General features: G+C 48.1%; 2 protein-coding genes across 8 annotated transcripts in view; one reads left to right on the forward strand and one right to left on the reverse strand.

Annotated features, from left to right (window-relative positions):
- Positions 1-27,761, forward strand: part of LOC122204271 (60S ribosomal protein L6-like) — a 738,693-nt gene that overhangs the window by 554,873 nt on the left and 156,059 nt on the right. The window lies entirely within an intron of this gene.
- The window catches only part of HECTD4 (HECT domain E3 ubiquitin protein ligase 4), a 190,776-nt gene that overhangs the window by 21,380 nt on the left and 141,635 nt on the right, over positions 1-27,761 (reverse strand). For all 7 annotated transcript variants that reach the window (XM_042911721.1, XM_042911718.1, XM_042911719.1 and 4 more), the window contains 16 exons: positions 25,078-25,181; positions 23,102-23,263; positions 22,840-22,988; positions 22,478-22,557; positions 20,481-20,644; positions 19,617-19,854; positions 18,525-18,661; positions 17,970-18,096; positions 14,478-14,615; positions 12,881-13,017; positions 10,232-10,392; positions 6,719-6,900; positions 5,367-5,572; positions 4,931-5,061; positions 4,189-4,394; positions 2,187-2,366 (listed from right to left, as the gene is read on the reverse strand). In XM_042911721.1, the coding sequence (XP_042767655.1) occupies positions 2,187-2,366; positions 4,189-4,394; positions 4,931-5,061; positions 5,367-5,572; positions 6,719-6,900; positions 10,232-10,392; positions 12,881-13,017; positions 14,478-14,615; positions 17,970-18,096; positions 18,525-18,661; positions 19,617-19,854; positions 20,481-20,644; positions 22,478-22,557; positions 22,840-22,988; positions 23,102-23,263; positions 25,078-25,181 (2,502 nt within the window). The remainder of the gene's footprint in view (positions 1-2,186; positions 2,367-4,188; positions 4,395-4,930; positions 5,062-5,366; positions 5,573-6,718; positions 6,901-10,231; positions 10,393-12,880; positions 13,018-14,477; positions 14,616-17,969; positions 18,097-18,524; positions 18,662-19,616; positions 19,855-20,480; positions 20,645-22,477; positions 22,558-22,839; positions 22,989-23,101; positions 23,264-25,077; positions 25,182-27,761) is intronic.

Raw genomic sequence — 27,761 nt, forward strand, 5'->3', positions numbered from 1 at the left:
AGCTGGTGTATATATTATACACCATATATATGATATATATATATCATATATATCATATATATATATATATATATATATCCTTGACAGTGGGCCACAGACCCAGAGCCTCTGACAGGCAGCAACAGTCAGAATTTCCTAACAGTAACCATTTTTATTTTTAACCTTCTGGTTATAGCAAGAGATACTAATTTTCCACTTAAGGTAGCAACATAAAACTCCCCTTAAAGTTTCAAAAAAAAGAGAAAAGAGCTGATTGCCAGAAAATCAATAAACGCTGACAAGCATGATTCACAGACATGGTGGAAATCACATAAAGAAGGCATGACAAGGACTGAAGTTCAGGAAATTTGTCTGGGACAAGATGGGTCACAAGTTTCTATCAAGTTCCCTTTGTGCCAGATGTGTATCTTAAATTCACACACTCATGCTGTGGGCACTGAGCCCCAAGGGCCAGGTCAGCTGACTTATCAAGAGTCTCTCCAATCAGGCTCAGCACCTATAAGGGGAGGGGATTAAACTGACTGATCTCTTAGGGGAGATGCTGTTTTGCAACTATTTTAAGTTTGTTTATATATTTTTGAGAGGGAGGGCACAAGCTGGGGACAGGCAGAGAGAGAGGGAGAGAAAAGAATCCCAAGCAGGCTCTGCGCCGTGAGCGCAGAGCCCAACGCGGGGCTTGAACTCATGAACTGTGAGATTACGACCTGAGCCAAAATCAGGAGTTGGACCCTTAACCGACTGAGCCACCCAGGCATCCATTTCGTAACTTTAATTGGAAATGAACTCAGGGTTGTCATGCCATGTGGGCACTCATGAAGCCATTCAAGAGAACAAAGGTCACCCTCAGATGCTCATGTGACGTCCTTCCGTTGTCCTTCCTCTGCTTGTTTGCCATTTATATAAGAGGACAGTGTTGGAGAGAATTCTTCTCCGCCAAGACTGCAAATGGCTGGTGAGTGGAGGCTGGTCACAGACATTTCCTTCCTACAGTGGTTCCCCACTCACCTTCCCTGATCCCTCACCCAGTGTATTTTAAAGAACTTGATTTCATTGCCAACATATAAAAACCGGAAAATTCACATCAACGTCTGCATTACTGGTTTTTGAAATAATGCAGCAATGAGTGGCAGGGCTCGGTGACGGTCTGATGGAACATGAGGTGCCCGGGCCCACTTTCCTTCTATTTCCCCCATTTACGTCATCTGTCTGACCCCTGAGAGCATTTAAGTCTGCAGTATCATTTCCCGTCCAACATTTTATGATAAAAAAATTTCAAATACATGGGCGGCTGAACTACTTACACAGTGAATGCCCGTACGCCCACCACCTGGGTTCTCCCATTACCATTTTGCTAAATTTGCTCTTATGTACGTTTCTACCTATCTATTCATCCAGAAACTTATCTTAGGATTTGATTATTTCAAATTAAGTTGCAAACATCAGTCTGTTTTATCCCCGAACACTTAAGCAGCCATATCATGAATGAAGTTCAATATTTATTTAGAACTTGAGGTAAATTTACACATGGTAAAATGTAAAACTCTAAAATTTACCATTCTATGAGTTTTGCCAAAATGCAACCCCCCTTTAAAAAAACGTTTTTTCATGTTTATTTATTTTTGAGAGAGACAGACACACACAGAGCACAGGCAGGGGAGAGGCAGAGAGAGAGACACACACAGAATCCGAAGCAGACTCCAGGCTCCGAGCTGTTAGCACAGAGCCCCTGATGCGGGGCTCAAACTCATGGACCGTGAGATCATGACCTGAGCCGAAGTCGAATGCTTAACTGAGCCACCCAGGCGCCCCAAAATGCAACCCCTTTTCAACCTTTCTGCAACTAGGAAGTCAATGATGTTTGATTTTGCAATGTCATTCACTTCCATACCACCTTTTACCTCCAAAGTTACAAAAATGGCCCATATTTGGGTTTTACAGTGAAGTATGGTAAAATTAATCTTATTTTCATGGTTAGTTGCTGCCCCTCAAAATAATGAAAACACCCCGCACGTCACGTGTTTAGAAGACTAGGCTATACCCTACTGTCCACTCTGCAAGCCCTCTTCCAATGACTGCAACCCGACAAGAGGCCACCAGCGTGCAAGCCCCTCCCTTTGGCACTGAGCCAGCTCGCCCAGGCCCGATCCTGGGGCGGGGCGGGGGGGGGGGGGGGGGGGAGGCCTTACCCAGCAGCTCCACCACTTGTAGGAGGACAGATGTTGGGATGGTGTCGGGCTCATCTTCGGATCTCCCTTCGCTATCCTCTAATCTCCAGGACAGCAGCTGCTCCGCGAAGGCCATGGCCAGAGGGAACTCCAGAGGCAAAGAATGCAATACCAGCACGGCTCCGGGCGGTGGAGACACCCCTGGAAGAGGGGCCAAGGAGAAAGGCTCATAATTGGCAGCACTGAAGCCAAAATAAACCTAAGAAAAGGACCCACCAGGTGTGCGTGGAAGAACAGGGCCGGAAAGCCCACCTGCTCATCTGTTGGAGGGGAAAAGAAACGTAACCACCCCCCCCCCCCATTCCAGACCGTCAGCTGCAGGAGGAGCCAGAGGCCATCCCTCCGAGGAGTCCATTTGTTGGTACAACAACGGGACAAAGGGCAGCAACGAGAACAGGGAAGGAGACACTCCCCAGCTGGTTAGATACCCACCAGCCGAACGACCCAGCATGGAAATACTAAGTCAGACTCTAAAGGTGCTTCATTGGAACATTCCCATCTTGGTAAAAAAATAATCAGCCGTTTGGTGTGGCTGCAATCCTGTGAGACCATTAAGCTTATAATTAAGTTACAGAGCGGACCAGCTAGGGGTGCCCCAGACTAGCACTACCAGGGCCTTGGGCTTTGATATTCTCTTATTACCCTATGTCACTGCCGTGGCCTGAATCTGGCCCGAGACGCAACAGTGAGAGGAAAAAGGCCCTGAGGTCTGATCCCCCCTTGTATCCTGCACCGTACCCCAAGGCCCGCTACAAGTCCTGACCAGACAGAAGTCAGGGCGCCAGGGGCCTGGAGATCTCTGGACAAGTTCAGAAGGAACCATAGTGACTGGCCTGCACTTAGGGGTGAATGTTTATATAGTGATCACTGGGGAATGAGAAGATAGAGAACTTCTGTTTTATAATTATAAAGTTTAAAAAACAGCTAGTATAGGCAAAACGCTATGAAAAAATTGGTTCTAATAAAATGAGATCATAAAGTTGTTTAGCAATAACCAAATCACTTAGGTAGTCTCCTTTTGTTTCATTCCATAGAGACACAAGGACAGGGGCTGTGGAAAAGCCAAAGGCCCCGCCCCAACCCCCTGCCTTTTTTTTTTTTTTTTTTTTTGAGAGAGAGAGAGAGAGAGAGAGTGTGTGAGCAGGGGAGGGAGCAGAGAGAGAGAGAGAGAGAGAGAGAGAGAGAGAGAGAGAGAGAATCTTCAGCAGACTCCACTCTCAGCACAGAGCCTGATGTGAGGCCCGATCCCACGACCCTGGTATCATAACCTGAGCCAAAATCAACAGTTGGATGCTCAATCAACTGAGCCAGCTGGGCACCCCTCTAATACATTTCATCGTGTCTAACACACACACGTCCGTCTTTTCTTATCAAACGTGATGAGGAAGTGAGGTGGAAGTCTGTGACCAGGTTGTCCTTTCCTCTGTGTGTCTGCTCCGGACAGTCAGCTGGCCCCAGGGCACAGGTTTAGCCTCACCTCAACCTAAAACCATGCAGGCTTAGCAAAGAATGCTGGGGAGACAACACCAACTAGGCCTCCCACCAGGCGGTTCACCGCTTAGACTGGGGGGCGGGGAGCAGACGCTCACTGAGGCCTGAACCCCAGGGGAGCCACTCGCACCGGAGAGAATTTGGTTTCACGGAGAACTTGAGAAAGGCAGCTGGGAGTATTGTAGCTAAATCACAAGGCTGCTCTGTTCCCGTCACTCTAAAGAGCACCCACTGGCGATAAGAAAGGAACTGTCCACTGAAGTCCAGGCAGCAGGTGCAGGTCCTCCCTGGGCAGGAAGGGCGCTCCCTTCACCTCCTGTCCCTAAAATACACTATCCCAAGCACTTCTGCTCTTTACGGACTGGGCACTGGAACACAGCAAGGTACAAAATCCTTTCTATCTTCAAAGAGAAAGACAGCAGAGAGTAACCTCAAGCTGTTCTGATCACCAAGAGCTAATTCAGAGACCTACCCAGTTTGATGTGGACCTTGTCCGTGGACAGGATCACAGAGGGGTACTGGTTGGCGGTAGGCGGCGGCGTGAGGCCGGTGTTGGCCGGAGATGCATCCCTCGGATAACACACGGCCTCGATCAGGTTTAGCTGGCCGTTCCGCTTGACTTTGTGGCCAAGCCCGTAGACGAGCACCCGTGCCCATGGCGCCTTGTACAGGGAGGAGCTGAGGAGTGGAGGAGAGGAAGGGAGGAGAGTCAGCGGGGTCCGGGCGTACGCGCCAGGGATGGGGAGCAGACTCGGCCCCAGAAGGAGGGTCGGGATCGGGCATTTGTGAGTCATTCCCACCATTAAAAATTTTTTTTTAATGTTTATTTATTTTTGAGAGAAAGACAGAGGTGTGAGTGGGGGAGGGGCAGAGAGAGGGAGACACAATCCGAAGAAGGCTCTGGGCTCCGAGCTGTCAGCACAGGGCCCGACGTGGGGCTCAAACCCACAAACCGTGAGGTCATGACCTGAGCCAAAGTCGGATGCTTAACCGACTGAGCCACCCGGGTGCCCCCATTCCCACCATATTTTAGAAGGTCGTTCTTTATAAAGACTAATTTCCAAAACACAGAAATATGGAAAGAACTATAGATTATTTTCAAATATAGTATGCATTAAACAATAAAAACAATCTGAGTTTTTCTTCTGTCCATTTCACCAGAATCCATTTTTCTCTTCTCTCCCGTCACCTCTCCCGGAGAAGGGGCAACTTACTCTTTGCGGAATCCAGACTGACTTTCTTTGCACGACACAACGACGAAAGCCGCCCCGGGGAAGTTAACGTCCATGTTGACTTTGGACTCTGAGATGGGGAACTCTTCGGAGGGGAACTGCTCCGGGGCTGTCTGCAGAGACATTTAATCAGGAAAGGCACAGGGTACCCACAGGGGAGCATTTCACCTCCCAACTCCCAGGCAAGGGGCAGGGCCAACAACGCATGTGTGGTCACAGGCTCAGGAGGACCAGAAAGCCACCTGGGGCAAAGGCCAATGCAGATGGGACCAGGCGGGAAAGCCTCGAGGAAAAGGAGACTGGTTCGGAAGGCGGGGGCCGTTGGGGAAGCGAGAGGGTCATTCTCAAGCAAACCCATAAGCCTTACAATGAAAGGTGACAACCCCGGTTCAGGGAGAGTTGAGTGTCAGACTGGTACCTGCAGGAAAGAGCAGAGCTGTTTCGTCAGCTCCAACAGGCTCTCCTCGCCCTGGTGCAGGGTCCGGGTGATGGCCACGCTGAGCCACTCTCTCACTATGTGGGAGCTGCCCTGGTAGAAGAGGTCTGTGGCCGAGCAGTTCTGGGAGCGCACGCAGTGCTGCAGGGACTGTGCCAGGAGGATGGAACTGGAGCTGATGGTGCCATCTGGGGCCAGGAAAGAAGACCTAAGTGCACCAGAACCGCAGCGGCCCATGGCTCCCCGGGAGAGCCTGGGAACCGACCAGCAACCCGTCCAGATAGCCAGGCCGGGACAGCTCGGACCCGGCACCTCGGCTAAGATGTTGCCGATCAGATCCCGCAGGCCGGCGGGCTGGCGGGGGATTTCACGTCAGTGGTCTATGTTTTTGCTTTCTTTTAAGCAACAAAACCGATTCCTAAAATAAAATCTTAAGTGGAGACCCAAGTCTATTAAACACAAGTAGAGCAGCTTCGATGCAGGGGTTCCCACAGCCTGACCTACTGGCGTGCCCTGGCCCGTCCTGGAGGCCCCGAGGAGCCGCTAAGGGAGTCTGTAAGGCGCGCGTTAGGCCATTAGGGCAGAGCTTCTTCCGCATACATTTTAAAGCTTTCTGGGTATGTTTCGGAGCCTCTGAATTCTTGGGGTAGGCCAGGGGACCCCACAGCTGGGAGGTGCCATCAGGCCTCGGGTGCCATCCGCCCTCCCACGCCTTGCTCCTATCTCAGATGCCGGGAGGTCGAGGGGAGCAGGTGGAGGCTGAGGTGCCGGGACAGACGCAGGGGCTCCTCGGTCTTGGACTGGGCTAAGCGGATCCATTGCTTAGCGTTCACCGGGGGAGCCAACACACAGCATCGGGACTGGCCAAGGGCCCTAAGGCCAGCAGGTACACACAACCTGGCCCGTCAAAACGGCTCCACCCGAAGTCCCAACAAACCACTCGGGTGTGCCGTGCAGGAGCTCGGTAACAGGAGCATTTTCCTTTTTGAATAATGTCAGCGAGAACGTCTGCGGCAATGGTGCAGTGACGGGATTTCCTAAATAATGCTAAATTTTCCTTGATCCACAGTTTGTTTGGGAAGCTCTATGAATGCTTAATATAGCAAGGACTCAATACGTCATGTAGCACACTTGCACTTTTCAGAGTGAGAAAACACTGCCAAGGTCACCGGGACTCTCCAGGGCCGCTTACCTCCACGAGTCCGAAGGCACCGTGCCACGCGGCGGGCGAGTACCTCACCACCACGGCTCCTGCCTGGGGCCGGGCTCACCCTCGGGGCTGTTTCCCCCCCTGGGCTGACTGCGCCAGTGGCGGCCGCAAAGCCGAGGCTCACCTGGGAGGGGAGGGGCCAGGAGCTGATTGGACAGCAGCTGCAGATGCTCCAGCGTGATGTCCCGGATGGCAGGGATGTGGAAGAGGCGGGTGAACAAGTGTGGCAGCTTGGGGGCGAAGATGTTGAGCAGGGCCATGCGGCAGTACAGCCTGGCCAGCGCGGCCTCGCACCGGAGCAGCTCTCTGTGGGGGAAGCAGGGAGAGGCGCTGAGTGCCGGTGCCCCGGCCCCTGCACGGGCTGGGCCACAGGCCTCTCCTCTGGCCCTGTGTTCTGTAGGCCAGGTCAGTCCCTGGGGTCTTAAATAAAAAGCCACGTTAAAGTACGTTTGGATTTTCTCTACTCAGAAATCACCGCGGAAAAAGCAATGAAGATATAGGTCCCCACAGAAACTTATGTCCACATCAGCATTATTCTTAGCAGCCAAAACGTGGAAACAACCCCACTGTCCATCAGGTGAGGGATGGTAAGTCCACACAGTGGAATACTGCTCAGCAGTAAGTGGGATGCACTACTCCGTGCTTCGACGTGGATGAACCTTGAAGACGTTCTGCCAAGAAGAAAAAAGGGCAGACACAAACGGCTGCGTATTATGTGATTCCGTTTCTACAGATTGTCCAGAATCAAGCAAATCCACTGAAATGGAACAGAGCTGAGCTAGAGGAGAGCATGGGTACAGGCCTCCTTCCCAGGGTTATGAGAAGGTTCTAAGATCGATGGCAGTGGTGGCCGCACACCTCTGTCTCTATACTAAATACCACTGCCTCGTATACTTTAAAATTTTTTTTTTTTCAACGTTTTTAATTCATTTTTGGGACAGAGAGAGACAGAGCATGAACGGGGGAGGGGCAGAGAGAGAGGGAGACACAGAATCGGAAACAGGCTCCAGGCTCCGAGCCATCAGCCCAGAGCCTGACGCGGGGCTCGAACTCACGGACCGCGAGATCGTGACCTGGCTGAAGTCGGACGCTTAACCGACGGCGCCACCCAGGCGCCCCTGCCTCGTATACTTTAAACAGGTGAGTTATCTGGAATGTGAGCTGCACTAAAGCGGTTCAAAAATATCCACTGCGAACATTTTTTGTGTCATCAGTTTATGAAGTGATTGCCATTCAGCTTGAATAGCAGCTGATTAGTGACTAAGCAGGTCTCATTTAGAATTCCATCTCTTGGCATATAATCTAATACTAAGCGTAGGGGAGCCTCCCTGTGTTTCTTTAGCTAGTCGCCATTATTAAAAAGTCTCCTGGTATTAAGCACTAAGCTAAAAAAGCAAGTTAGAAGCAGCCCTACTGTTTCTAGGAAGTGTCGGTTTATTTATTTTTGGGACAGAGAGAGACAGAGCATGAACGGGGGAGGGGCAGAGAGAGAGGGAGACACAGAATCGGAAACAGGCTCCAGGCTCCGAGCCATCAGCCCAGAGCCTGACGCGGGGCCCGAACTCACGGACCGCGAGATCGTGACCTGGCTGAAGTCAGACGCTTAACCGACTGCGCCACCCAGGCGCCCCAGGAAGTGTCGGTTTAAAACCCACTTGGAGGCATCGGGGCTCATTCTGTGTCGCCTACTGAGCTGAACTAAATTTAACACTGGTCTGTCCTAACTCAGATTTGGGCACAACGGCAATTAATGAAGCCACGTAATAGCTGATGAGTTTGCACGGCTACGAAGATAAACAAGAAGCAGCCAAGATGTGGCATCTGGGTGGTTTCTTTCTCATCCCCACCGGTCTGGAATCAATTCGTGCCAGAGTTTGCCACCGACCGCTTCCGCCCGTTTCCACCCTCCTTGCAAGGAGGGTATGTACTCGCACCCCTCAGAAGGGTCAGGGCAGCAAAACCGAGGTGGTCTGAGCAAGCAAGCTCCAAGTCCTTACTGACTCCCCAACAGCTTTCTCCTCCGATTTCAGAGGCTGCAGTCGGAATGAGATTTTTCTGGGTCGGCCCGGCGGCCCCTGCTTTGACCCTGCAGACGGTTAACGTCTCTGAAGCCACCGCTGAGTCCTCTACCGCTGGTTTTCTAAGTTCTCTCCCTCAAACCCACGCGAGTACTTCACACAGCATACCTGTGATGACAATCCATGCTGGGACCAGAAAGCCAGTCACTTTATTTATTTATTTTTTAACATTTATTTATTTCTGAGAGAGAGAGAGAGACAGAGACAGAGCATGAGCGGGGGAAGGGGGGCAGAGAGAGAGAGGGAGACACAGAACCCGAAGCGGGCTCCAGGCTTGGAGCTGTCAGCACAGGGCCTGATGTGGAGCTCGAACCCATGAACTGTGAGATCGTGACCTGAGCCAAAGTCGGAAGCTTAACCCACTGAGCCACTCAGGCGCCCCCTTCAGTCACTTTACTGATCGAACGAACCCATACAGCATGGTTCTTATTTCCCCCAATACCAAGATCACAGCCGTAATACTGAGAATAAACATCCTACATCTGTAGCCTGCCTGCAACTCTACAAAGCACTGTGCCTTTTCACTCAGCTGCTAGTCAAAGGTCATTAACTTACATCTTAATTACATCTATCGGAGACATTTGCTAAAAATACAACTGATTAAATAAAGCTTTAAAAGCTTTTAATAGCATCATACTGATACTCAAGCATATGTTTTGGGCTCCTTTTCAATAGATATTTTGAGTTTACAACGTGAGCCAGGGCCCACATTCGGCACCGGGGGCTCTAGCAAAGAATCAGTCTCTGCTGTTAAGAACCCCACGTTCTAGGAGGAGGAGACAACCCAGGAAATGAATTTTAAAAACAAGCAAAAACCTCAGGTCCTGGAAGAGAAGTGAAAGGCGGTGCTATGACGACACGTGGCTCCGCGCTTGCTTTAGATGGTAAAGCGAACTCTCGCGGCAAGGGGGACGTACTGAGATCTGAATGACAAGAATGAGACAGCCGTGCGAAGTTCTGCGCAAAGCACCCCAGGCCAAGTGAAAAGCACACACGAGGCGCTGCCGAGGACGCAAGTGGGTGTGTAGGAGGCACGGGAAGGCCAGCAGCGCTGACGCAAAGTACGCGGAGAGCGGAGGCTCTGAGGCCCCGGAGGGGTTCGTGAGGCAGGTTAGTGGCGAATTCTCCTCCAAGGGAGGTGGACAGGCACGGAAGGTCTGAACTAGAGGAGAGAGAGACGAATGGTCTTTGGGTTTTAACCCACACAGCGCGGGCACACGTTTCCTTGGAGATCTCTGCCCGGCGTGAGGCACAAAGCAGGCGCTCAGGAACGAACACCGGGAAATAAGCTGGCGGTTCGCACGGTGTCTGGACTGGCCTTACTCTTTACAGCTTTCCCACACGCTCGCCATCTCCGCCCGCCCCTCAAGTGCCCGTGGCACAGGCTGGGTGACGCGGGATCCCACGTTTCTTCCCAACTCCTGCACTTTTGCCGTTATTTTATAGCTTCCCTCTCTCAGCTTTGAAGGAAACCTTGTCAACAATGAATGAATGGTACATGTGGTAAAACACAGTAAGCGAATTTCTGTGATCCCCTGGAAAGAAGGGCTCAGTTTTACCTGTGAATTTGAAGGTTGGTATTGTCCAGCGTGACCAGCCCGTTGGTGGCGGTCCTTCGGTAGCCCGCCGGGGGCCTTTCCAGCATGTCAATGGGATACCAGTACCGGACCAGCACACCTTCACTTCGGAGGTAAGTTTCTACCTGCACCAATTCGTTTACCTACAATAGTTAAAGGAAATGTCTATTGGACTCTTTGGACACTGACCTTTCCCCTCCAAGTTTTAAAATACACGTACGTGTATTATATATAAAACCAAAGTTTGGGGGTGCCTGGGTGGCTTGGCCGGTTAAGCGTCCAACTTCGGCTCAGGTCGTGATCTTGCGGTTTGTGAGTTCGAGCCCTGCGTCGGGCTCTGTGCTGACAGCTCAGAGCCTGGAGCCTGCTTGGGATTTTGTGTCTCCCTCTCTCTCTGCCCCTCTCCTGCTTGCACTCTGTCTCTCTCAATAAAATAAACATTGAAAAAAAATTGAGTCTAGAAGTTCAAAGATATATGGTTAGTACTGACTGATAGTGTGTTTAGGTTTTTCATACCAGTTTTAAAATTTTAACTGGCATGTATTCATGAGTTAGAAATGAATTTAGATCTTTTTTTTTTTTTTTTTTTTAGTTTATTTATTTTGAAAGAGAGAATTCCAAGAAGGCTTCACATTATCAGTGCAGAGCCCAATGTGGGACTCGAACCCACAAACCGTGAGATCATGACCTGAGCCGAAATCAGGACTCGGACCCTTAACTGACTGAGCCACCCCAGCACCCCTTTAGCTTTTACTTTTTAAGTAATCTCTATACCCAATGTGGGGCTCGAACTTACAACCCCAAGATGAAGAGCTACAGCTCCACCAACTGAGGCAGCCAGGCGCCCCATGAGATAGAGATTCAAACACAACAGTGCTATAGTTCAGTAATAATTCAGTACATATTATTTTACGTTCATTGTTCTTAGGTTAGTGATTTTGCAAAAGCAGGGAATCTGATTACTTTTTATTTTCCTGCAGTAAAAGAGCTAACTCACGCATATACATTTTGGATTCAAATACAAACATTTTTATTTAGGATTACTGAAACAAAAAGAAACTACTGGAGAAATAATAATTATTTTTTTTATTTAAAAAAAAATTTTAATGCTTATTTATTATTGAGAGACAGAGAGAGACAGAGTGTGAGCAGGGGAGGGGCAGAGAGAGAGGGAGACCCAGAATCCGAAGCAGGCTCCAGGCTCTGAGATGTCAGCACAGAGCCGGACATGGGGCTTGAACTCACGCACTGTGAGATCATGACCTGAGCCGAAGTCAGACGCTCAACCAACTGAGCCACCCAGGCGCCCCCATAACAATTATTATTTTAAGGAAATTTCTATTTTTCTAAATTTTTACTTGTACACATTTCCAGTTGCTAAAAGCCAGTGTCAGTTATGTACCTTCTGATAACTAGGATCAGAAATGTGTATCAGAAGGCAGTGGGACATTAACAGTATCACCAATGGAATTTCCTACCTTTTTTAAACGTTTATCTTTGAGAGAGAGAGAGAGAGAGAGAGAGAGAGAGAGAGCGAGCACAGGCAGGAGAGGGGCAGAGAGGGAGAGAGCCAGTGTGAGCAGGGAAGGGGCAGAGAGAAAGGGAGACACAGAATCCAAAGCAGGCTCCAGGCTCTGAGCTGTCAGCACAGAGTCTGATGCGGGGCTCCAACTCCTGAGCCATGAAATCATGACCTGAGCCAAAGTCAGATGCTTAACTGCCTGAGCCACCCAGGCACCCCTGGAGATTTCTGAAGTTCACCCTAGTAAACCACCAGTCAGATAGCCTCTCTTAAAAATTTAATGATTCAAAATTAAGTTGAAGTACAATGGAGTCAGTAAAAGATGTAAAATTTTCCATTTCAAAGCATTAGTGGTACCTAACATTACCAGTGTCTGTATCTGTATCTCTATCTAGATAGATTCTAGTTTATGTTCATAAAGACAGATCCTTTTTTTTTTTTTTTTCTTCATCACAGCCTCTTAGGCTTAAACTACCGGCATTCATCACTTTTCTTGCATGGGAAACTTCTCCAGTGTCAGCACGTGCATGCAACCTCAGAAACAGGGTCATCGCTTTCACACAGGACCTTGTTTTCCAAAGAAAGCTTTGGCTTTGCCCTCATGCATCTTCTGTTCCTTCTTCCCCACCCGCGTCCCCCCACCCCTGCCCCATGGATTTAATAGATCCATGTTACATATCGGGAAGCTGAGGCTGAGAGGACCAGTGAGATGACGTGATCAGAATCATAAAACTATTTCTTTGACTTGTGTCTGTAACAGTCACGACAATGACAGATCACCCACTCATCAAGGACAACGGGAGAGTTTTCCCTTGGAACTTGGGCGGGTATAATGTAGGGACGGTCTGAACACGGCTGACGGAAAATAATGGCGGAGGCAGTGTGGTCTGAAGGTGCTGACAGTGCTGAGTGTTAAGAGCTTATCATCTATCAGCTCTGATCCCCGGATCCGGGCCCTCGAGAAAACCTCGGGCAAACTGCTGGTGTGAGCACTCAGCCTGCTTTCTTCATCCCTAGTTGGGGAGTAATCCATCTACGTGACCGCTTTTTCAGGCACCTGGAGTCTGGACACGAAAGTCTCCGTGTATTCGAAAGGCTGTTTTACTCACTGAATCAACATCTAACACGACTCCATGAAGCCCAAAGGTTTTCAGCATCCCTCGGATGGCGAACTTGGGCAGAGCAGTTCCCACAGTACTGCTGGCTACGTTGTTGCTGTCTGGAGAGCGGGTCACCACCGTGAGACCTGAGGAAGGCAGAGGAAGTTTCTTCAGAAGCAAATAACATTGTCATCTTGGGATCCTGTATTTTAGGGCCTAAGACAGCGCTACAGCATCCAACAATACCTCGGTTTAGTCGCAAATAAAAAAGGTACAAAGCTCGGTCTGAAAAATTACACAACTAAATGCTGTAAGAGCTCTCATAATAAAAAGCAAAGAAGCCGACCAAAAAATCGGCAAAGGATTTGAATAAACCTTCCTCTAAGGAAAAGTGAAAGATACGCATGGAAAGATTTTCCATTAGAATTAGGGAAACAGAAGTCAGAGCCACAATGAGGTACCACTCCACATCCACTAGGATGGCTGTAATTAAAAAAAAAAAAAATTGACAATAGTAAGTGTTGGCAAGATGTGAAGAGATTGGAACCCTTATACATTTCTGGTGGGAATGTAAAATGCTGCAATCACTTTGGAAAACCATCCAGAAGGTCCTCAAAAAGTTCAACTTATTCTATGACCCAGCAATCCCACTCCCACATATGTACCCAAGGAAAATGAAAACACAGGTCTGGAAAAAAAAACCAAAAACCAAAAAAACAAAAAACCTGAACACCAAGGTTCACAGTAGCATTCATTACTCATAAAAGCCAAAAGTTAGAAACAACCCAGGTGTCCAACATTTGATGAACGATTTTAAAAAATGGGGTATTATCCATACAATGGAGTATCATTTTGCCATAAAAAGGAATAAAGTACTAACACATGCTACAACATGGATGAATCTTGAACAACTGTGCTATATGAAAGAGGCCAGATACAAAAGACCACATGCTGTAGGACTCCATTTATAGGAAATGTCCAGAAGAGGTAAATCTAGAGAGACAGAAAGTAAATTAATGGGGCTCAGGGGAAGGAGACGTGGGAAATGGTGGAGGACAGGACTTCTTTCTGGAGGATGAAAATGTTGTGGGATTAGAGGTAATGGTTTGGTGGTTTTACAACTTTGTGAGTATATTAAAAACTGAGTACTGTAGAAGGGTGAGCTTTATGGTATGTGAATTATACCTAAAAAAGAGAAAGAAAGAAAAGCAAATATACACTTCTGCCCCTGTCCCTGATACTCTGATATTTTTATGAAGGGCTAATAATGAGTGGTTTCAATTTTTGTCTGTGCTTTTCTGGATTTTCATTTCCTCAAAATCTGCAACAGATGTTTAATCAAAGGAACAAACACATTCTGTTAAAATTCTAAAAAGCACAGGGGCAACCACACATTCCTGGTTAATTAGCTGACCAGCCATGATCTAACCAGGCCTACCTGGAACCCTCCACCCACGCCCCATATCCCCCTCTGCATAAGTGTGCCATCTGACTGCACATGCCGGTGAGTTTGGGACATGTACAGGAGGCCAGCTGAGGCCGAGTGAAAACCCAACTTCTCATTCCACACACAGTTTCATAGATGAAGTAAGAGGGAAAGCAAAACCTTTTCGAACTTTATCAATCGTGAACTTGTTTGCTTCGTCTTTAATGTCTTCGATGGTGGGAAGATACAGGTCTCTTGGGATGCCACCATTCTCCTCGTACAGGAATTCGACCGTCTGCCGGGCAATGTCCACCATGCCTAAAAAATATTAACCACACTGGAAACTCTCCAAAGAGGACCCGGTCTTCAGATCAACCATGACACTGACTGATACCGAGAGAATCTCCCCAACGCCGTCTGTGGGGGTACACAGCCTTTTGAGGAAGGTGACTGTGCAGGGTCTAGCAAGTTTAAAACACTCACTGCCCTGCCTGTAGGAACCTCTCAAATCTCTCCCACAGAAACACAAGCACGAGTGTGTAAAGATACAAGAACACCTCCTGCTGCACTGCTGGGAAATCCCAAAGTAGGAATAACAAGATCATTTATCAATACAGAGCAGTTAAAAGTGATCGGACACAAAGGGCATGGCTGCACGATGACCTAAGAACTAAGTACAGGACAAACGGACAGTAAGAAGGAAGTGAGGAAAAGGTTTCTTTCTTACTTTATTCATTTTTGTACTGTGTGTGATTTTTACTACAGCAAACACGTGTTGCTTACGAAAGAGTTACATCAGCTTCTACTCAGTACCGGAGGTCGCCCTGCTCTTCCTTCCCAGAGGGAGAACACATCATTATGTTCAGCACAAACAGCCACTATTAATTAATACACCCAGCCCACAAGTCTCCAAAGCCCTGGTGAGATGGCACCGCGGGGAGCACAGAGAGGCGGGTACAGTGTCTCCGTCTGCTGTTGCCGCCGTAGCTCGCACGCGGCTCAGGAAGTGTGGGTACAGACACGGGTGTGGACACATCTGCCTTCGCACAAGGCTTATTTCCATCACACTCGCCTCCTACTCCTTTATTTGCCAGCCTTTATGTAGGGAAAAGGCACAGCAATTTTCTGAGCACAGTTGAGGAGGCTGCAATTAGAGAAGGATGCTGAGAGAAAGAATTGTCAGAAGAAGCCAGAAATGTGGCCTGATACTGGAAGACTGCGGAAAAATAATCTTGGCAACATTTTCCAAAGGGAAGGGGGAGAGAAGAAAAGAAATCCTCTGCTATCTACTAAGCAGGAGTCCAGGAACACGGGGAGAATGCCGAGCTCAATCACGCTCGGTGCGGGGGTCGTTTCACTAACCTTCCTTGGGGACCTGACAACAGGAGGCTGATGCACCGCACAGAGGTGGTCCTTCGGGGACCACGAGCCACCCGCACCCCTCCTTTTCACTTCTGCCACTGCTACATTGAAGGAGGGTATGTTCAAAAGGTAAATCTTTTATGTTTGGATTAATATAGTTCATACGACTAGTCATGGCCACACGGATGGAACCCGAGAGAACACCTTGGCTCAGGAGCCAGAGGTACTTCTGGGGGAGCCATCAGTCTGCCTCTGGTCCAGAGGCCGCCTTTGGATGATCACATTTTCTGCTGTGCTGTCTATACTTCCCCCTAACCGAACTGGGAGCGGAGGAGGAGGAGGCACACTCGGCCACAGACACCAAGGATGACTCCAGCACCAAAGGGCGAAAGAAAAGGTACCCAAGTTGAAGCAGAACCTCGTCAAAATAAAGGCACAGCAACCAATGATCATACATAAGAGCTTTCCATTTGCATACTGTGAATTCTTTCCCCCTTTCTTACTCTCCCAACGGCAGGAAGTACCAGCCCCCCACCCCCGCCAAACGGCGCTTCACGTCTTTCACGGTAAGGCTGCTGGTGGCGAGTTAGCTCCAGATCTCCGCTTAAACACCAGGTAGAGAAGCCACGCTGCATCGGGCTGCCCTACCTACACATGCTGGGGCCTCCTGATCTACCGCCCAGCCCTGACCGCATGTCGTCTGCTGCTGCCCCCTGGGATATACGCGGTGAGAGAGGGGACCCTCTCCGTCTTATTCCCAGAGGCTCTCTTGATTCCCCAAGCCAGGGGCCCGATGCCTGGGAGTCGCTTGCTGAATGTTGGCATGGGTAAGTGATGAATTAATGGCCGAATAAAAGCCACTAGAATAAAGCCCTCCCACCTCTGAATGGCTGCACACGTGCTTCAAGGTGGGCAGCGACGAAATCTGGCATCGAGCTGTCTGAGCAGAAGATCTGTTCTGCACTCTGGCAGAACACAAAAGGGCATTTCGCTCAGATGTTGAGAATGAATGGGGAAGAAAAACTCTCTTCTTATCTCGGGGATCTACTACATCGCATTACGTGGCTCCTTTGCTCACCACCTCCCAATAGCTTCTGTCTCACACAGAATAAAATCCACAGTCCTCATGCACCCAACGCTTGTCCCTGCCCCTCCCTTGTGCTCTCCTCTTCGGCCACACCTGCTGCCTGGCCTTTTTGCTGGTCCCCCAATCACCCAAGCTCACCCCCACTGAGCATCTTTCCTAATGTTGCTCCCTCTGCCTGAAACTCTTGACAGAAGAGGAGAATACTATCTGCCCTGGAATTGGGTCGGCAGCAATCCCACCAGGTCACAGGAGGTATGGCTAAGGTTATGTTTAAACAAGATCTTAGCTTTGGGGATAGAAAGCATTAAGGAAATAAGTAAATAAAAACAAAGCCACAGCTGTACACATAACTGATTAGTCCTGGTGCCAATATGGGAAAAAAGAAATCACTGGAAATCTGGGACTCAGCATATAAACTGGCCAAAAAATAAAGGTCTTGGTTGGGGTGGGGGTGGGGGGGTGGGTATCTTTATTGGGTCCTAGTCTCAGAACAAGTTGAAAAAGGAGCAAAGCTGCTCACATAGGACAAAAATGAAACTTCTTACATTCCCCCCCCCCCCCCCACCCCAGGGCCTCCATGTTGGGGGAAAAAAGCAGGTATTTCACAAGACGAGGAAAACTGAAGAGAAATTAGCTACCTGTACTCAAGACTCACTGTCTGGGGTCAAGCTCTGCATTATTCTTTGCTGGATGAACTGTGCCAGCGGGAGAAAAATGCCCATTGCCACCATCACGGTGGCATCTGGAACCATATGAACCGAATGCTTCCTATGTTCTGGACGTGGCTTTTGGAGGAGCTTTATCTGTATAAGGCAGTTAAGTCTCATACACAGATGAGGTGGGTACCATCACTGGTTCCCTTTCAAAGGTGAGGAAAGCTCAGAAAGGTGAAGTAGCTTTGCTAAGGTCGTAGGGACAGTAAATGGCATGGCTACGCCTGGGGAGCCCACATCACTTGGCCATCAACTTCCCGGTATGACCGTTTCACTTCCATTTCAGCGGCCTATCGACACCCCCACATACAGAGTTACGTGGACAAGCAAAGAAAAGCCTGGCAAGGAAAGCCGGCGACCGCAGAGTTCAGTAAAGGCACGGGTAGAGGACCCGGTTAGGTCTGGCCTGACTTCAGGCGAGCCCCCCTTTCCTGATTTACATCTACTTTCATCTAAGCACGTCTCTTCAAGTCACGAAGTGGCTCCCGAGGAAAGCGTAAAGCACCAGACCTAGTTGCAAGGCACCCTTTATCTGGTCCAGGCCCGACTTCCGCTCCGCCTCATTGCGGAAGCGTCTTCGGATAGTAGGAAACACCTTGGTCTCCCAGGCTTTCACCAGCAGGGCGTAGTGGTCCTCCTGGAAGGAGAAGGCAAACGCATCAACAGAAGAGGAGTAGCTCGGGTGGGCGCCAGCCCCCTCCCGGATGCACAGCTCTCACCCAACTCTGAGGCCAGTCGCAGAAACACCCCCTCAGATGCCAGGGGAGAAAACAGCCAGACTGCATGCAGCAAGCCCTTCCCTTCCCTCTAAAGCCTAATGAGCACCATGCGATCCCCGACCTCACTGCGGCATCAAGGTACCTCATTTCTCCCACACCCAGAGGAGTACTGGGCAAACGAGCCCAAAAGGCTTCGCTACCAATACATGGTTTGCAAGGTGAATGCTCCAGAGCCACTGCTCAAACACAGGGACGCAGCGGGAAGTGTAACCGCTCCGGCCTTGTACCCTCACATCAAAATTGTTCCCGGCGGGCCTGTCCTGGTCAAGGGCCACGGGCCTCGCACCTGTGGGACGTCGTCATCGTCCTCATCATCACTTTCGTCATCCGCAATGGGAGGCGGGTGGGGGTCTGGGCCAGAGGTGATGAAATTCTCATAGCTGAGTTCTACTTTATAATGACAGGAAGTGTCACTATCGTATTCTGTAACAGAGCACAGTGACAGTGAATTCTGAGGAAGAGCAGGCTGGAAAAATCACGAACTTCTGCCCCTCAGACAAACCACAGTATCTTCATTTGCATGAAGGACTCGCAGCACTAGGGAGGGATTTCGAAACACAAAGCCAAGGAATAACAAATCATGTACCGTTATCCTGAATCCTAAGATCGTTTTTATGGGTATAATTCATTCAATTCGGAGAAGAATTTGGAAAGTTCTTCGTCATGAGAAAGAAGTAAATAGTCTTAAAGCAGTTTGCAAACCCGTATCCCAAGGGCCAGATACAGTCTGCAGATACCGTTAGTTCAGGAAGCTCGGTTTTATTTGATTATGAAGTTTTTCAAATAATCAGGAAAGTTTTTTAGTGTACATCTAATACCCACCACATAGATTCCACAATTAGTGTTTTATTAGTCTTTGATGGCCTCAGTTTTAAAACAAAAGATAAAAGATTTCAAATAAAATTCTGAGGTTTTTTAATGTTTATTTTCGAGAGAGAGAAAGAGGAAAGAGAGGAGGAGGGGCAGAGAGAGGGGGGGGACAAAGGATCAAAAGTGGGCTTGTACCGACAGCAGAGAGCCAGATGCGGGGATCGAACTCAAACTGTGAGATCATGACCTGAGTCAAAGTCAGACAACTAACCGAGCCACCCAGGCACCCCTAAAATTCTAGGGTTTTTAGCTGTCTTACAAAAAGTGGACAATCTTTCAGGCTTGCGTTTCCAGGTGGCAATATTCTGCCAGCACGGAGTCATGGCAGGCTTCCCGTATGTGGGAATGTGCTTTCTAGTCTCCCATGCTGCTCCTGCTGCCCATTTTATATCACTGGGCCCATCGCCCCATATCCGACGGGCACCAGAGCTTGCCCAAGTGAGAATTTATGAATTAGCAGCATCTGTACTCCCAGGAAGCAGTGGGGCCCTGGGAGGAGACGGCTTACGTTGCTGAGCAGTGGCCACAGCAGCAATGCGGCACGGCGGCCCGTGAGTGCCGGGGTCTGACGCAATACTGGTGCCAGCGTCGTTGTCACTGTCAGATGCCATGGCAAAGGGCAGGGCCTCAAAGTTCGCGCTGATCTCTTCTGCCAGATCGGTGCACAGGTCTGCGGCGTTGCGGTGGGCCTGCCCTTCCGCGTAGGCGAATGGGCGGGAGCCAAAGTTAGCGCGAGTCTTGGTGTTCTGGGAAGGAGGTCAAATAAAGGATTTGAAAGGAGCTAGGGTTGTTGATTTATTTTATGCATTTAACACTCCAAGGTGAAGGTCATCAGAAGAATGGCCCTGGCTCTGGGAGAGCATGTGGGGCGAGGCAGAGGGGCCGGCGTGACCACGTGCACTGGAGCGGAGACCAAGCTCTGCCCAGGCCGGTGCGCCCGCCCTCCCACACCTCACTCTCCCGCTCGTTGCTGCTCAGACAGCGACCTTCCCTGTTCCCAGCACTGTTCCCTTCCGTCTGATGCCACCGCACAAGCTGCTCCCTTCACTGGGGACATTGTTTCCCTCCAACTTTGCCAAGTTAAGACCAGTTAATTAGCCTAGACCTGGCTCAGGCATTGCTTCTTCAGGGTCACATTTGCTCCCTAAGTCTACGATCTGCAGTCGTACTGTGATGGTTAATTGAATCGTCAGCTTGACTGGCCGCGGGGTGCCAGACTCAACATTATTATGGGGGTGTCTGGGAGGGTGCCTCTGGATGAGATCAGCAACTGAATGGTGGATTCCGTCAAGGAGATTGCCCTCCCCGGCGTGATGGAGCACGGCCCAAATTACTAAGGAGAACGGTTTTCCTTCCCAGTAAGATAACCTGCCTTCTTCTGAATGTGAACCACAGGCCACATCCCACCAGAGACGTCTTCGAGATACGGGGACAGGCGCTGCCCGCAGTATGTGAAGTACACCCGGCCCTTGGCTGGCTGCCCCGGAGGAGGTGGCGTCCCCTCGGTTCTCTCCCAGCCAATTCCTGCCACATCACCTATGGCAGAGAACAGGAAGGAAACATCTTGTTTTCCCTTTTACTGATTATAAATAAAGGGTGATCAGGCCACATTATCTCGGACTAGCTTTGTTTATGCCATTAGTTACAGCTGAAAAAGGCACGGAGTTACATATTGTACTTACTATAAAGTAACACAACAGAAATAATTTTAAAAGGAAAAATCAAAACTATCAGAAGAAAATAACTAGTGTCTAAATCAATTCCCACAATTACATATTAAATTTAGCCTTTATTTTCCTGGTAGCCAAGACAAAAAGGGAAAGCATTTGGTACGATTTTTTTTTTTTTTTTTAACAGAGGAATGTAAGTTTTCTTCTACTGACACATAGAGAATTACTTATGGCATAAAGTGAATTTGTGAAAGATTTAGATATGGTCTTAAAAATATAAACAGACGCTTAACCTAGTGAGCCACCCAGGCACCCAGTTGAGATTCTGTTGTAAAAAAGTGAATTCTCGATTCCTACCCAGACATATTTCTCTGAGAAGGTAGCATGTTTACATGAGGTCCAAGTCCAAAAGTTCTCAACAACTAAAATGGGACCCAACAAAACAAATGAAAGTGACAAATAAAAATCCTGACTATCTATGGCTCCCACGTTCTCCCCAAACCCTCCTTTGTGCTTAAAACACTTGAATACTCAGTTGAAATGTCAGAGGTCTGCTCCAGAAAGAGACAAGTAACTGCCCGGAAGTTATCTCCAAGTCGTAACTTGACCATACCCGAAAATGCTATGCCCCCTGGAAGGTGCAACTTAACAACCAGCTCCCCAAGTTAAGTGATGGCAAAATTACCCCCAGTCAGCTATACGAGGTTATCTGGTGGATGGAGTGACTTACTCTTCCCCATTTGAGCAGCCCAGACCATCGACCACGTACAGTGATTTCGGCTTCATTGATACTAAGATGCACTGTCCAAAACCATGTAGCCAACACATCTGGGGCTTCTTTTTTCCAAGTGTTTGTTTATTTTGAGTGAGTGAGTGAGAGAGTGAGAGAGTGAGAGAGTGAGAGAGAGAGAGAGAGAGAGAGAGAGAGAGAGAGCGCGCGCGCACAAGCAGGGGAAGGGCAGAGAGAGATGGAGACACAGAATCTGAAGCAGGCTCCAACCCATGAACCTCGGGATCATGACTTGAGCCAGAGTCAGACGCTTAACTGACTGGGCCACCTTGATGCCCCTGTTTGGGGGGCTCCTAACGGCAAGAGGACAGTGCCTACATTTTGTTCCTCTGCTGGATCAGGCAGGATTGATCCCAATTCATCCACACAGAGCAAGTGACTTATATGGTGGCTAAAAAGAAGAGGAAAATCTTTTTTTTTTTTAATTGAATCGACTACGTAACCGAAACATCCGGGCAGGTTTGCCGAAGCGGGACCTGACGTTAGGCTCCCGAGAACAAAGTCTACGGCACGTTATCTACCGATAGTGCATTTTCCAAGTGCCTCGGGGCTAGTGGTAGAGCTCCCTCCTTTTTTATTTTTTTAGCCTATTTATCTGCACATCAGTGAAAAGCTGCCAAGAGACCAAACTTCAAACAGAAGCAAAACCTCAGGTTGTGCCAACGATGGACAGATGGACACGAATGAAAAGTGGATGTGACTCCTGCCTCAGCAGGTGGAGGCTCCTCAATGAAAACGGCCTCACGAAATGAGCGGTTGGGCACACGCTAGCAGACAGCAATGACAAGTACTTGGCTTTCACTAACCAACTGCCCATTCCAGTTGCTACATTAATTTAGACAAAACCAGGGAATAGCAGAAATACGCAGTGTAAAAAAAACAAAAACAAAAGGCTCCTGCTTCACTCACCAGGAGAGAGAGTCACATCCAAGCGCACGCTCTTCCACTGCAATAAACTGGAGCCATTGTAGTGCACCGCTCGGCCGTTGCTATGAAAGACAGCGAAGGAAAGTCAAAGACAAGGCTCCCCGGCCAACACAGAGGCGGCTGAGTCACGAACGCGCCCAGGGGCTTCGGCGGCATCAGAGTAATTCGAAGAGAACTCCTAAGAGCTGTTCTCTTTCCCTCAATTTGAATATACTTCCAACTGGTATTTTATACACTTTTGGAGATTGAGATTACAAGGATATCATTTCAGTATTAAACACCCACACCCACTACTTTTTTTTTTTTTTTTTTTTTTTTAAATAACAGCAATAGTAGCCACTTACTTATGGAAAAGACAAGTCCCTACTGGATTGGTCCAAGCCCCATCTCGTTTCTCTGCTTCTGTGGCAAAGCCAAAGGAAACTATTGGTCCCGTGTCGTCATCAGTATCTCCATAGGAAACAATTTCAATTTCCCAGTAAAAAGATGGGGCCTGAGGAAACACCAGAAGCGGGCAGGCAATCAGAGGGCTCAACTTGCGTTCCTGGAACTTGCTTTTTCTTTCAAATATGAAGGGAAGAGGCGAGAGACCGTGTGACTTCTCACCTGCACTGGCAGTGGTGAGGTGGCATAGATAAATGTGCCCCGGGGCAGACCGCCCCCAGCGCTGGGGTCAGCCAGGAAGGTGACAGAAGTCAGGCGCGACGAGAACATGCAGGCTCGGACAGGCGGGAACACTCTCGAGGGGCTCCAAGTGATCTCTTTGGGCTGTGACGGGGGAAAGCGTCTCATTCAATACAACTGCAAACACAAATCTTTGTACCCCCTCAACGAAGAAAAGTTTTTACTTAGTGGCATTATAATATAGGTACATCTTTTAAGAACGTAGCTTGTTTTTCCAAAGGAAAACTTCTCTTTATTTAAAAAGAAAGGCAGTCTCCATTGCTATGCCCGGCGCTGTTCTCTAGAAACCATCACTCTTGCAGCTCTTTAACGGTTCACTCTGAAACTTACCTCTCTTCTCCTTCTATGCTTAGAATGCCATTTTTAATTCCCTTCAGGATATCGCTTCTGTGATGAAAAATGAGGTTTTCATTCCTACATCTCTCCTTCTCCTTCCACAGACGCGTGCAGGCCCTCACCCCTGCCCTGTCTTCCTGCTTGTGCGATTACACACCAAGCTGCAGACCCATCAGTGGTCACAATTTTTATCCCTGTGATTTGCTATTCAGCTCAAAGCCAAGAAGTAATATTACATTTGCTTTTTTTGAAAAAACTGTCTTTTTCTTTCATAACTTTTAATAAATCTAGTCCTAAACTTCATGCTACTCTGTTGACAAAAGCACATTTTTTTAACCTGTGAGTTTTGTTTTTATCCTAAGGAAAGGGCTGAAAGATGCATACAGTGATTAGCTCCAGTGTCGTTCATCAAATCACTGTGGTGGAAAGTAGAGACAATTCAGGGCAACAAGAAAAGCCTGCATGGGGAAACTGAGGCACAAGTGTATGCTGGACTATGGAGTTACTGAGGGAGAAAAGTTAGATGGTAAGACGGTATGCGCAGCACAGCCCCGTGGTCACGAAAAAGTACAGGGGACACATCCCGTGGCTATCGTGACAATGTTAACCAGATGTTGAGATTTCAGGGGACGCTTCGTCTTCTGTATGTTTCTAATTTTTTATTTTGAAATAATTTCAAATCTACAGAAAAATCACAACAGCAATTTTTGTACACTCTTACCTAGATGCACCGATTTTTCGAGATATAAGTCACGTAACATATAATTCACCTGCTTAAAGTGTACATACGATTCAGTGGTTTCTAGTCTACTGGAGTCGAGCAACCGTCACCGCCATCAACTTTTTAGTGTTTTTGTCCCCCTAAAGCCCCTAGCCACTAGCAGTCCCTCCTCGTACCCCTTCCCCCACAGCCCCTGGCATCGCCCATCTGCTGTCTCTAGATCTGCCTGTTCTGGACACTTCATACACAGGACATCCCGTAGCACGTGGTCTTTTGTGGCTGGCTTCTTTGGCTTGGCATGATTTCAGGTTTCTTCCCATTGTGGCATGTGTTACTACTTCATTACGTTTCAAGGCTGAATAACATTCCATCGCATATACCCGATATGCATACACGATGAAGGCATCTTGGTTCATCAGGTGATAAACGTTTGGGTTGTTTCCATTTTGGGGCTATTACGAATAAGCTAAGAACATTCACAGAGGTATCAACTCTCAACACTTCACCACTTTTGCTTTTTAATCACCTCTCAGCCTCTCTCTACATACATATGCTTATTCCTCTGTAAGACAGACTATATAACTAAAGTTTTGAAAAAAGCTTTTCTTCTGTTATTGATACCTTAAGAAGTTATTTACAAATGGAGTTCTGCTCCTTTGCCACGATCTTTCAAGACTCAGGATGTCAAATCAATGTGCTCGGACATTCAAAGATGACAGCACGTCATCACGGAGTGCGTCCCTCCAAAGGGCTTTGTGAACGCTCGTTCTAAAGGTTACTAACGTGCCGGTCGGCATCCTTTAACGCGGTGCGCTGTGGCCGCGCACGGCACGGGGCTCACCTGTCTCCGGTCGGCCTGCAGTGGAGGCGGTGGGGGCCGAGCGCAGTCCCGGTAGAGCATCCGCAGCCGTTCACACTGTACCTCCACAACTGCCAGTCGCTCTCCTGGAGGGGAATCCACCGCATACGTGAAAATAAGTCCCACAGCCCCCAAGACAGTGCCAACCCTTCTGGAGCAGGGCTAAGGTGATACGCGGCTTCTGAGATCACTCAAAATTCTTACAGAAGAGCAAATATCCTGAGACAGCTTTGTCTACGACACACAGCTCAGCAGCACAGCAAGGTGGCCAAAGTGCACGTGCTCTGAAGTTGAGCTGCCTGGATCCAGAATCTGGCTTCATCACTCAGATATGTACCATCTCACTTCTGATAATGGGGGTTAACAATGGCACCTGTGCCTCACAAGGTCGTCACGAAGATGAAATGAAGTGACACAAGTGCAGCCTTTAGCCAAGTCCCCGGCACAGGGCGAACACGCAATAAATGGAAGTTCTATTCCCATTATTGAAATTATTTTTAAAAAAAAAATCTAGTATCGGGGCACCTGGGTGGTTCAGTCGGTTAAGCGTCCGACTTCGGCTCAGGTCATGATCTCACGGTTTGTGGGTTCGAGGCCCGCGTCGGGCTCGGTGCTGACAGCTCAAAGCCTGGAGCCTGCGTCCGATTCTGTGTCTCCCTCTCTCTCTGCCCCTCCCCCACTTGTGCTCTCTCTCTCTCTGCCTATCAAAAATAAATAAAAATGTAAAAAAAATAAAAATAAAAATAAAAAAATAATAAAAAAATCTAGTATCTGAGGCACCCGGGTGGCTCAGGTGGTTAAGCATCCAATGTCAGCTCAGGTCACGAGCTCACGGTTCACAAGTTCAAGCCCTGCATCCGGCTCTGCACTGATGGTGCAGAGGCTGCTTGGGATTCTCTCGCTCTCCCTCCCCCACTAGCACTGTCTCTCAAAATCAATAAACTTAAAAAAAAAAAAAAACAAACCTAATATCTATTTAACATCTATGGGCAAGGCACAGTGCTGATGCTGGAAAATACGAAGATACATGAACCAAAGCTCCCATTCTGGGAGGACAGAGGAGATGTGTGCATGCATTTACACATACAAGAACGAACACGGTCCAAGGCCGCAGTATGTGATATGATCTAAGCACAAACACAGGCAGGGAGGAGGGGGTGATCACTTCATTCCAGGACCCAAGATGGCTTCATAAAGACAGCATTAAGTTCGGTCTTAGAAAAGACAGGGTTTCGATAAGCAGAGAAGGAAGGAAATTCCAGGTGGTCTGGCAATATGGGAAATGGTCTTGGAGAGTCAGGAGTCAGAGGTCTTAGGAGTACCTCGTTCGACACACAAAAATTAACGCGAAAATGGATCAAAGACCTGAAAAAACCTTACAGCTAAAACTGTAAAACTCTTAGAAGAAAATATTGGTGTAAATCTTCAACTTTGGATTAGGCCACAGCTTCTGAGATAGGACACCAAAAGCACAAGCAACAAAAGAAAAATGAGATAAAGTGGACTTCACTGAAATGAAAAACTTTTGTGTTTCAAAGGACACTACCGATGAAGTGAAAAGACAACCCACAGAATGGGAGAAAAGATTTATGTTATTATATCTGATCAGGAACTAAGAGAGCTAAAATTGTAAAGAACTCTTACAACTTAACAACAAAATGACAACCCAATTAAAATGGGCAAAGGATTCAAACAGACATTTCTCCAAAGAAGAAAAATGGCCAAAAAGTACACAAAAAGATGTTCAACATCATCAGTCATTAGCAAAACGCAAATCAAAACCCCAGTGAGATATCACTTCACACCCACTAGGCGAACTCTAATCAAAAAGACAGGTAACACCAAAGTTGGTGAGGGTGTGGAGTAATTAGGACCCCCATACGATGCTGGTGGCAATGGAAAATGGCACAGCCACTGTGGAAAACAATTCCTCAAAATAGAAAGCACTTCCTCAAAAGTTAAATGCAGGATTACTATATCACCCAGCAATTCCACCCCTATACAGGCCCAAGGGAAATAAAAACATACATCCACATAAATTCTCGTATACACGTATTTACAGCAGCATTATTCATAATAGCCAAAAAGTACAAACACAAGTATTCGTAAATTCATCAATGAGGTCTATGCATAATGGAATGGGATTCAGCCATAAAAAGTAATGAACCTCTGAGATCTGCTACAACATGGATGAACCCTGAAAACATTATGCTAAGTGGAGGAAATTGGACCAAAAAAGGACAAATATTGTACGATTCCACTGATGTGAAATACCCAGAAGATGTAAATCCATAGAGACAGAAGGTAGATTAGAGATTATCAGGAGCTGGGGGAGGGAAAAAGGGGAGTTACTGTTTCATTGGCAAAGAGTTTGTATGTGGGAGGATGAAAAAGTTCTGGAAATAGACAGTGATGAAGACACAGCTCTGTGAACACACTAACACTTCAAAATGGTAAATTGTATGGTATGTGACTTATACCTCATTAAAAAAAAAAAAAAAAAAAAAAGAGGTCCTAGGAGAAACAAAAAGTAGTCCAGGGGCACCTGAGTGGCTCAGTCAGTCAAGCGTCCGACTTTAGCTCAGGTCATGATCTCACTGTTTGTGAGTTTGAGTCCCACATCAGGCTCACTGCTGTCAGCATGTGAGCACAGAGCCCGGTTCCCA

This window comes from Panthera leo, chromosome D3, assembly GCF_018350215.1.
Source record: "Panthera leo isolate Ple1 chromosome D3, P.leo_Ple1_pat1.1, whole genome shotgun sequence".
Classification (NCBI taxonomy): domain Eukaryota; kingdom Metazoa; phylum Chordata; class Mammalia; order Carnivora; family Felidae; genus Panthera; species Panthera leo.